Consider the following 12,056-nt stretch of genomic DNA (forward strand, 5'->3'; position numbering starts at 1 on the left):
CTCTTATAATATAAGCCTTGAATTCTATAATCAAACCTATTATTATTTTATTAAAGACTGCGTTGTAATAAACACTTTAATATTGATATAATTACTGTTAACTTATTTTTGACGCCCAAAGTATATATAAAAACAATTACTAAAAATTTGTAAAAATTGTAAGGGAAATTCAATTTGTAATGTATATATACTAAAAGGTAATATTTAGAAGCTAAACCTAAACAAATTCTGAAAATGTTTAACAATAGAAAGGAAAAATATAACTGTTATGATATAAATGTAAACTTAGAAAAATTTAAATTAATAGATAAAATAAAAATTTAAATTTTTTTATTTATAAGGAAATTGATGATTTTTACGATAGGCAGTGATAATCTTTGATTAACCAAACAAATAAACCGTAGCAGGTGGCGGGATGACCATTGCACCATTTATCTGTGACCAATGAATCATCAAGCGACCGGTTTTCGTTAACCCGCAGATGACCATAATAAAACGAAACAAATTATTTTCAATAAGAGATGGCTAACCAAATAAATAAAGTAAAGGTATGTAGTTGCAACTAGAGCAAGAAAATATACATATGTAGCATTTGCGCAAAATCAATGAGAGAGAGCGAGTAAGCTAATCACACCGAAGTGTAGGGAATGAGGAGAAATAGTTACTTTTTCCCGAGGATAAAACAAAAGTAGCCTGTCGGATAACGAATGCACTAATTACTGATAACCAGCTAACTAACGTTTACCCGTCTTGTAGAATTCGTTCTTTTATTTTTTTTAATTTGAGAATGTGATGGAATGCAGACTGTCCGACTGAAATTTAATTATATTATTCAGGGGTGTTGTGGAATCCAAGACAGAATTGCTTAGCTGTCAGAATTGCAAACCAATTCTGATTTTCAATGGTGTCACAGAATCTGATTGGATTTTCGTCTTTTCGAACATACTCAAAACCAATATTCGAATCAGCTGTTTACTAATGTGACAAAACTTGCAAATGAATACATTTGGAAGCAATCCTATTAAAGATTTTAATGAGTTCTGAATTAAAGAAAGATTTTAAGACATAACATTTATCGAATGAATAAATTCACATTTGGGGTTAAATTACGTTTATTACGTTTTGTAAACCTTCTTTAAAAGCTTCAAAAAATATTTTTTTTTGCTTAAATCTCTTTAAAAATTATCTCAGAATATTTCGGCAAAATTATAGATGGGAATTCGAAATATTGTCGAAGCTGGAAGGGCAATAGTGACCGAGCGTCTAGCAGATATACTTATGAGCGCTTGGGCAGAAAGCGAAAACTTTAACGCGCGATTTTTCGGTTCTTCAGTCGTAGTTGGCACGATAGAAAAAAACTAAACGTCATATGGGATTGGGTCAAAGTTTATTATCTTTGGCATTAAATTATCTTCTATTTAAACTAAAAAAAAACTAAGAAAAGTAAAGTATGAACATATGTTTAAAGTAAAAATATTTTAATCAAAAACCACTTTTAGTAATTTCAAAAAATTTTAGAATTTTACACTTTTTTTTAATTTTCCTTAATTAGCTTGAACATAATACTATCTTCGGACCGACAATGAAAACATGTTTTCGTCCATGTAAAATCTGTCAAACGAAAATACATTAGGGGTATTCTCTTGCTCTTGCAAAACCCTTGCACGGTGCACGAATTGCAGATTTTTCCACCTAATGCAACAGCACAACAACAAACACACGCAGAAAAATATTTGCAAGGGCTGTTAGACCAAAACCCATGTTTATTTTCGTGCAATGACACGTAAAAATATAATTGCGACCCTGTTTTAGTTGTCATTTTACATAAAGGTATATTTCGTCGTTAAATTGTTGAGAAAGGTAAGTTTTAAATAGATTTTATAACTTCTATTTAAATTATAACGATTTGTTACAGTTTTTTGTTAAGAATGCGTGCAGAAGGTGCACTAATTCATAATAGTCATTCTCACTAAATTGACCGAATCAGCCTTGCACATTTCAGTATATGTAGGATTTTTGCATTTTGTGTCATCCTGCAATCTTGCAAGAGCAAGAGAATCGCCCTATTGATATTGAAAAATGGAAAAACAGAAATACAAACAAATAAATTTCTGAGTTGTCAGTGAAAACTCATCCAAAACACACATTGTTGGTCCGACTTAGATTCCACAACCCACAAAGGTGTTTTCAAGAATTTTTTCAATGTCGGTCCGAACATAGTTATTAAAAAATATTAATCTCTTTGAATTTGTTGTTTCCGATGGAAATTGCGACCTGTATCCTTCCCGCCGTAGCATATGCATATGCGAGAAGCTTCTGGCAATTGCTTCCCAAAGGCAAAATGTAAAAGATTTCGTATCAAAAAAACTTGCGGATGATGTTTAAATATATAACTACAAACTCTAGAAATTTCGCCTTAATTAATTATTTCTTTCCCTCCCAAAAAAAAAACCTAAAAAAAAAATAAATAAATTTCCGCATTTTTTTTCAAAAACTTAATAATTGAGACATTTTGTCATTTATACTTACGTTTTCCCCTATAGAAATAGAGATAAATTAATTCGAAATAATAAAATAATTTGATTTCTTATACTATGTTCGGACCGACATTGAAAACATGTTTTCGTGGGAAAAACTGGTTTTCGCATAGACCAATAACAATAACCTTATTTGACAATTTTCAACTCAAACATAAAGCAAAGAAAATCTTAATGAACCGTTTGTTAATTGATATGTCCAAGTTCAAAGTAGGCGACAGTTTAGATGAATTCAACAACTCAATCGAACAAACATTACAAAAAAACACAATAAATATCAGCAACAATAACAAATATATTCCAAAACGTTGGTGGACAAATGAATCATAAAGATTATTTAGATTAAGAAACGCAGCAAGAAAGAAATACAATCAATACAAAACACTGGTTAATTGCGAATGACTGTCAATAGCTGAAAAAAATCTTACAGACCATATATTAGAACAGAAAAAGATTAATTTTCAAAAAACTATAGATGAAATATCAATAACAATAGTAAAGAAATGTGGGCTAAAATTAAAAATTTAAAGAAATATCAATGTGAAAAACAAATTAACAACTCCTGGAATAATCAAGACAAAATAAAATATTTAGAATTCATTGCTAGGAAAACTACACGAAATCCCACAATCAATTATATCAACAACAGAGAAGAATCAATAGAAGAAATGAATATAGACAACTTTTTACAATTTTTACATACTAGAAATATGAAATCAGCCAAAGGACCAGACAACACCTCATACAATATGATATTTGATTTATCCTATGAAGAAAAAGTAAAATTATTTAACCTATTAAAAAACATTTGGTTAAGAGGAAAAATACCAGAACACTGGAGAGAGATTAAAATCATCCCCGATTCCCAAAAAAGGATATGATACAACAAACATTTACAATTATAGACCAATATGTTTACTTTCAGTACTAGCAAAAATTATTGAAGGCATCTTAAAAATACATGTAGAAAACAAAATAAATCACAATAATTTATTACCCGCAAGATCTTATGGTTTCCGAAAACACCACTCTACTGCACAATGTATTAATGATCTGATCAACACAACTGCTTTACTTAGAAAACAAAAATACCAAGTAATGGCTACATGTATCGACGTGGAAAAGCATATGATTCTGTGGATGTGGACATCTTAAAAGATATACTATCTACAACTCAAATTAATGCTAAAGTAACAGAGTGGGCACAATTCCGATTTCTTTGGCGCCGCGATTTGAAGGTACCGTTGGAAAGAGGAAGTCCTCCTGATTAAAAAATATATAGGGTTATAGGTACCGCAAACGCTTAGTTTACGAGATATTCGACCTTAAAGTTCAAAAATTCCCAAAATTCGAGCATTTCAACAAGCTATTTTACCGCATTAAACACACTTTACTCACATTTTTCACTTCAAATTAATTAATTTAAACTATAAACTTTTTAATAAATCCACATTTTACACTTTTAACAGTTTTTTTACCGAAGAAATCTTTATTTTAAAAATTACATTTTACACTCGTAGTGAACATCATGTGTGTGCTAAAATTACGACGAAATGGAGCGCTGCCATGTGATAATAAGGAAATTCGCTGAAATGCCTTTTTTCCCAAAAATTCCTCTATCCATTCATATGGATATGTTCTTTATTTAATTTAATAAACAAATATGTAATATTATATACTAATATTATATAATAATATTATATGATAATATTTAACCATTTTATAATGAAAACTTAAACTTTGTTTGAATATTAGTGCAAGATAACCAAAAAATATAACCACTTTATAAGGAAACTCAATATATTTTTTTTATTTTAACGCAGATTTTAACGCAGAAAGTGACCCCGGGTATTCGCTCGACCAGGGTTATTTTTTTTAAAGCGAAAGTACTTCGCGAAAGTATTTCAGTCACCCCGGGTATTTGCTCGACCAGGGTTATTTTTTTAAAGCGCGGCCGAAGGCCGCCAACGCAGAAAGGAGTACTACGCGAAAGTATTTCAGTCACCCCGGGTATTTGCTCGACCAGGGTTATTTTTTTAAAGCGCGGCCGAAGGCCGCCAACGCAAAAGGAGTACTACGCGAAAGTATTTCAGTCACCCCGATATGATATAAATTTTACAATATTATTATAGATTTTTACTTCTTTATTTTTATTAAACATAAATCGCATATTATACATATACATACATATGTATAGTATATATGTATACATATGTATATATACATGTGTATATGGAACAAGTTTACACAACTCAATATTATAACTTGAAAACTGTTGGAAAGTATTTTTTATTATAATTAATATAGAAAAAAGAATCACGCAAAAGAACAAACAAAGAAAAATCGTTAAGAATCCTACAAATTTGGTGTTTGAGATGTGGCAACGCTCGTTTTCCTCATAATTGTAAACAATCTAGCCTTTGCAACGATGAGTGTTCTAAGTGATTTTTAAATTAATAAATATAGTTAAAATATTACAAAATAAAAGTGAAATGTGAACTTATTTCAATCTTTAAAGTGTATATTTAAATATAACAAGAGGAAAATGTGAAAAAATTTAGAGAAACATAGAGAATTAACATGTTTTCTTAGTGCATATTTTTGAATTTTTAAACGTGAATATTTCAAAAAATATTAGTTATTTTTACATTATTTTTGGATATTCCTCCTCTGGAGAAGCTACCCTATCCGCACATACCCCATTTATATGGAAATTCGTTTTTTTTACCCCGCCGCCAAAGTAATCGGAATCGTGCCACAGAGTGGATTATTTCATTTTTAAAACGAAGATATTTCAAACTAGATCATCAAAAAGTTATCACTAATAATGGTTTAACACAAGGCAGTGGCTTAAGCCCAACACTTTTTAATCTATACCCTGCACAATTACACTCAATAATAGATGAAAATTGTAAACTATTCCAGTTTGCCGATGATTTTTTTCTTGTATGTTATCATAAGAAACGGGACCAAACTCAAAATGTTCTGAAAGAAAAAATAAAAGAATTCATCACTGAATGCAACAAAATCAACTTAAAAATAAACCTTAATAAAACCAAAAGTATATATTTCAACCAACGTAACACACAAATAGATATTCATATAAATAATATTCAACTTGACCAAGTGCGAAACATTAAATACCTATGTAGATATGTGAGCGTCAACAATGCGTGCACAGAGAACGTTTAATATAGAGAAGGTTCACCGCGTTGGCAAACTTACGATATTTCATTTTTTGGAGGGGTACTCTTCTATTAGTGGATTTCACCGCAAAAGTAGGGGTACTTTTTTCTATAAGCGGATTTCACCAATATTTAGCAAAATATTTTTCACATTCCTTGACAAATACAGTCAATACTGGTTATGTGCCACATTCAAAGATATAGAATTTTGTGGTTTGTTAAAAATAAAAATATAATATGGTACATAAGCGACCGCGAATACTTAAACGAGTCGTACTTAAAACAATAATTTCTATATGTTTCAAAAAACAATCCGTGAGATGCAGCAAGATTTAATATAGGCTGTTAAGAGTGATGAGGGAGGGATTTGATTTCCATTTAAGCGGAGTACTACTTAGCCGGGATTGACTGTACACATGAATCAGAGGAATATTGAATATTTTCTTTGAAACATTTCTTGAATTGAAAATCGACAAATAAACTATGTTGTCTATTTTATTTTAATATTTTTTAATACTTATAATTGCGGGGTTGACACTTTTTCCTTCTCATACATTTCAGAAATATATTCAATTTATGATTTTTAGTTTTTGAAATCGTCGCGAAAAGACGCTTGTTGGGAAGGCATGCTCGGGGAGATGTACGTTTGCGTTCATGAATGAAAATTTTGTTGTTGGGTAATTTACTTTAAATTTTGACGTCGGCAATTTGGCTGCCATATTGGTTTCTGATGCTTTTTCAAACGATTGTTGGTTTTGTAAAACAATATTTTTAATTTTTGCGGGTGACGTATCCACATGTGAACGCATGTGAGTATGTACATATGTATGTTGTGTATGCATTGTTTGTGTGGGAATGTCAGACGTACATATTTACATGTGTACTCATATTGTAAGTATGTATGATGATTTTTGAGACTATTGTTTTTTTTCCAGAAGAATGTTTGTATTTTTTGATTTACATGCGTACGTATATATTATTTGTGTGAGAATGCCATACGCACATACTAACATACATATGTTTGTACGTAAGTATAGAGAAGCGCGCGCTTTTTATATTTCTGATAAATGATAATATCTTGATTTGAAATTGATTTGTAGTTGCATACATACATACATACATATCTGCAGGATAGATGCGTCAGAAAGTTTTAAATGATAAGAGGTATGATTTACATACTTACAAATGTACACATATCATTATTGTAATATATTATGTTTTTAGGATATAATTAAATAATAATGTTATCAATTTTGCATGAATTCACAAAAATTCGCAAAATGATATTCATATCAATTGATATGATTGCATGTAATACCCGAGACAGACATGTAGTAACAATACCATATATGGTACAAATACCATATGTGTGTTACCAAATACTAGCAAAATACTATATGAGCAATGTAGTATTTTGCTGGTAACAATACTACGATGTTTCATTGTGGTATTTGTATAAACACAGCTAAAAAACAGGTAACAAACTTTGCTAAAAGCTTTTACACAAAAGCTCTTCGAAATATTCTGTCAAAATGACTTAAAAAAATAATTATTGAATTGCAAAACAAAACATTTTTCACAATTTTTCTTCTAGAAAAGCAGGAAATGCCTCATTTTATGTGAGGACTTTAGAGAAACATTAACCAAATTGCTTTTTTGCGATGGAAATAGATTAACTTTACAGTATTTGAAATAGTTATACTTATTTTCTCCATAACACACATCTACATATTTATTGTTTACATTTTTTTTTGAAATATTTAATGCCTATGAAACAAAGGTAGTATTTCAGTTTACTACATTGCCGTGTGTGTCACCAACGTAGTAAACAGAATACCATGATACCTTTACTATGGTATTGTTCCATGTCCGTCTCGGGTATTAACGTATAAAAATATAAGCAAAAGAGCAACATACGTCTGTAATAGCAATGTATATTTCTGAGCATAATTTTCATTCAATACTCAGCTTTGTTCAAAAAGTGGTGAAATCCACTAATAGGATTCTGTTAGCTCTTGACAGTTCACACGCTTGTCCGTAGTTGAACCTTCTCTGGCGTGCACACAACATATTAAACAAATAGTGGACAAAACAAACAACACATGTCGATTCCTCAACATTCTGAGTGGCTGCAAATTTGGAATAACACCAACTAAAGCTTTGCAACTCTACAAAGCCTTTGCACGCGCTAACATGGAATACGCCGCATCATCTTTTTCCAATATTTCGAAATCCGCCTTACAGAAATTGTGAACTTGCTGCAGTTCTAACCTCAGAAGATGTTTGAGATTAATTAGATCTACTCCGACACATGTAATTTATCATATGGCCGCAGAGCTGCCACCTAAATATAGGCTAGAGATGGCAACAGCCAAAGAAATAATTAAATGTATTGCGTACAACGTACCAACAAAGAAAATATTGCTAGCCAATAATCTTGTTAAGCAATCTAGCTATTTCAAAGTATATGAAAAATACAAAATAATTTTTTTCAACATCGCACCAGCACATAAAAACCCAATCAATACTAATAAAATACGAATAAACGATAACTTCTTTGAAGGCGTAGTAAACAATAAAAAAGAAGCAAACCAATCAATAATAAACAATATATACAGAGGAAAAATTTAACAATTAGAAGCAAATCAATACGAAATATTATTTATAGATGGGTCTATTAAAGACAATAAAACAAGCGAAGCTTTTATCCATGAAAAGTCAAATACTTCTAAATCTTTCTACTGTAACAAAAAGACTGCTTCCATGACAGCAGAACTACTGTATTAGCAATACAAAAAGCTATAGAATTTTCAATTGACCAACAATTTACAAAAATAACCATTTTGACGGACAGCTTAAGCAGTATCATAGTATTAAAAGATTCCGAAAACAACAATTTTATTGCCCAAGAAATAATAGAATCTATAAATATGTCTTCAATCCAAGCAATAGAAATTCATCATATACCCTCACATAGCAATATCCAATTAAATGAAAAAGCAGACAATGCAGCCAAAAATGCCACACAAGATGGAGAACTACTAAGAATACCGTGGTCAATCAAAGATGCAACAAAAGAACTATTTAACAAAATAAAAAACGAATGGGAACAAGAATACAAAAAAAAATTTTATATAAAGGAAAAGATTATGGTAGCATATTTCCAAATTTAATCAATAAGCCATGGTTCCACAACAACAAAAATAGAATAGAACCTATGAAAATTAAACAAATAAACAGAATACTAACAAATCACACATTTTCTAAAGCCACATTGGCTAAAATGAATATTTTTAATAATTCTAACTGCGAAATATGTAATAGCATTGACAGACGGCAGCGTTAAACCAGATTAATTGCATTTTTCGGGATTAATTCAGGATGTTGCTGAATCCAAAAATAACTCTCAAAATTTTAGGGAGTTTGTGAGATTTTCGTTGGCAACATTGTTAAAAATGGCCAATTTTCATCTATTGTGAATGAAATACAAGCAACCCTGACAGCTGTTTATCAAATTCTCAATATAATATCAATAAAACTTCTATGTTATGATGCAGTTTTAAAAATAATGTGTTGATATGCTTTTATAATAAAAAATGGTTTGGTAAAAATTGGTCGGCTAACAACCGTAATGTTTATCTTCTATCAATTTTCATTGAAAATATTATAAAAAGGACAATGAGCTGTTTATGAGAGTTTCAAAGTCGCATAGCTGCCGTCTGTCACCTACAATTTTGGACCTGATTAAGTGCGCAGTTAATCCAGATTAACGCTGCCGTCTGTCAAGGCTATAACACAACAGAAGACACAAATCACATACTCTTCCTTTGTAACAAATTCACAAATATAAGATCCAGATATCCTTTACTTATCAACAACTCCTCCATAGTCGAATGTTATCGAAATGGCAACTCTGCGGCATGCATAACTTTTATTAATTACTTAAATGACATACAATTAAGTTTATAAAATTGATTCACACAATACTATATAATATTGAATTGGCGATGGCGTTATAGCTTTAAAGCTGGCCAAGTTAATCTTCATCCCTTGTAAAATTGTATCTCAAGCGGTGAAGTAACTTTAAAGACTTAAAAAAAGTTCTGACTCCGACAACTATCAGATTCCACAACACCCCTGAGTACAATATTTCCTACTTAAATGGTTGTTACTTAGCACCCAGTTAAACCCGTATTTAGTATTAATTTGCGCGAAAGTCTATTCTATTGTCATTTCTAGTGACCTTACTAACGCCGTTTCTTCAGTTTCTAAGCCCATAAAATACATCAACGCAATTTAAGTTTAATCTGTCTGTTACTAAATTATGTTTTTATTTAATCAAAAGTGTTTAGAATCATTAAGGTTAAGAATTTATATAAAATGCGTACAGATATCGCAAAACATCCTTATTAAATCCTATTAATTTGGGCCTTCCAGAAACGTATTCGCATTTTTCAAAAAGATCAAGATTGGATGAGTGAAACCAATAATTCTTAGCTCCTCCCAAGTCATCGGAACGTAAGTCATTTAGTTGAAATACACCAAAGTGAAACGTGCGGCCATCAGTCTGTATACTTTGCACAACTATGGGCCTAGTCAATTTCTCGACGTCAGAATTCTAATATAAAAAAAGAAATATATATAAGTATATATATATTAGGATTATGTATACGCATATATGTATGTATAAATTACACCATAAAGTTGTTTAGCGCGTGCTGCAGCTACTGCAAATGCTTTAAGCATGTTGCGACTTTGAAATTGAGATAAGTTTACAGGGACGTCATGAAGGTTTGCCACTTTGTCATTATCAAAATATACGAATATTGTATGAGGATGAAAATTTATGTCGCGACTAAAAGCTGAAACGATAAACCCTAAAATTTATTCAAATTAATTAATAATATAACTTAAAAATTCTTACGACTAATTGTTTTATTTGAATATAAATGCTCTTTTGGCATTGATATTGTGCTTTTTAGGGGATATATATTTGGTAATTCTGAATCGAATTTTCCTTTAATGGATGCCAAAGCTCGACTTGATGTAATGAACTTCTCTGCTTTCACCCGAAAGAGTAACGTTTCCTCATTTCTAGGCAAAGTAAAATTAAAATTGACCTGGTCAATTATGCGCCGTTGGAAATTTATGTTGCGGCCCGCAATCTTCTCGCATTCGGTTATCAATTTATTTAACAATATCGTACTGTAAAAATATAACGTTAGCATATTCCTATGTGACATAGTTATTGTCTACATTTTTCTTTCGTTTGGTATACCATACTCTCGGCGGAGATTATATCCAACACGGACATTATCCCTTGTTTTGGGCAACTTTTCTTGATCTGCTGAAAATATATTTGAAGCCATAATTGCTTCTTTTATACTGCGCTCGCACAATCCAGTTATTTGAACTCTTTCTAAAGAATCCTGTATACAACCCGGCAAACTTTGTTCTTCAATAGTATTTGTAAGCACTACAGCTTGCTGAATACCCTTAAGTAATATGTTATTGTCACCAAATAAGTAGCTCGGCTTTGTGTTCCAATTGAGATTAATAACCTCCTCGCCAATATATTTTCTGTCATTAAACACATACTTTATTAGACCAGTAATTTTTTTCTACATAAATTACTACCTTTCTCGCTGGTTATGCCCCTCAGATTTCGTTAAATCAGTAACACTTTGTAACTTAACACCATTCTTTATCACTTCTTCAACAGCTCCTGTGTCACCTGGTATTCTTTTCCCTTGAACTAACCAATGTTTTTTGAAAGTCCATCCTAGATGTTGGGCGCATAATTTGTTGGTTAACCGCATTTTTCTAAATGAAATTTTATAGTGTAACTACTTAAACGGCTCTCATTGGGTAAAATTACCTTCCACTCAATAATTTGTTCTATCACTAAGTGCAACTGCTACAATTAGGACTAAGATATAGATTTTAATAAAAATTCACCAAAAATTGCATCTAGGAACAGTAAAAAGAACAAGCTATGAAAATTCACACAAACATTCGATAACAAGCATAGCATCCGTTCTCACACGAGCACTTTTGTCGTCAAAAATAAAAGTTCTCTATTAGGTAATTCGACATCGCTTTCGTTGGTAATAGCTTTGCGTGCTTGTAATTGGGTTCGGGCGGAATTTAGAAGCATGCTCTGGTTTGGGTTTTATAATATATACATACATATGTATAGTTCTACTGAAGGTAAATTTTAGAATATCATACCCCGAATTCGGTGGTAAAAGGGGTATGCACAGATTGAGGAGGTTCTCTAGAACAAGAAAATTTATATACAACTGTGTTCGAAATAATAGCAGTGGCATAACCC

At 31.2% G+C, this 12,056-nt stretch overlaps 1 protein-coding gene and 1 long non-coding RNA gene across 2 annotated transcripts; both read right to left on the reverse strand.

Moving 5' to 3' along the window:
- Nucleotides 1-5,032: 5,032 nt before the first annotated feature.
- Nucleotides 5,033-8,091, reverse strand: LOC126764014 (uncharacterized). The gene is made up of 2 exons (XR_007667774.1): nucleotides 7,640-8,091; nucleotides 5,033-5,522 (listed from the first exon to the last, which is right to left on the reverse strand). It is a non-coding gene; the product is annotated as an uncharacterized LOC126764014 (long non-coding RNA).
- A 1,926-nt stretch (nucleotides 8,092-10,017) lies between these two features.
- LOC126763899 (39S ribosomal protein L37, mitochondrial) lies at nucleotides 10,018-11,783 on the reverse strand. Its single transcript, XM_050481664.1, has 6 exons — nucleotides 11,601-11,783; nucleotides 11,360-11,545; nucleotides 10,979-11,302; nucleotides 10,647-10,927; nucleotides 10,418-10,584; nucleotides 10,018-10,340 (listed from the first exon to the last, which is right to left on the reverse strand). Exons 2-6 carry the CDS (start codon nucleotides 11,539-11,541, stop codon nucleotides 10,086-10,088), a joined length of 1,209 nt encoding a protein of 402 aa, XP_050337621.1. The 5' UTR covers nucleotides 11,542-11,545; nucleotides 11,601-11,783; the 3' UTR covers nucleotides 10,018-10,085.
- Nucleotides 11,784-12,056: the final 273 nt, after the last annotated feature.

This window comes from Bactrocera neohumeralis, unplaced genomic scaffold, assembly GCF_024586455.1.
Source record: "Bactrocera neohumeralis isolate Rockhampton unplaced genomic scaffold, APGP_CSIRO_Bneo_wtdbg2-racon-allhic-juicebox.fasta_v2 cluster09, whole genome shotgun sequence".
NCBI lineage: Eukaryota > Metazoa > Arthropoda > Insecta > Diptera > Tephritidae > Bactrocera > Bactrocera neohumeralis.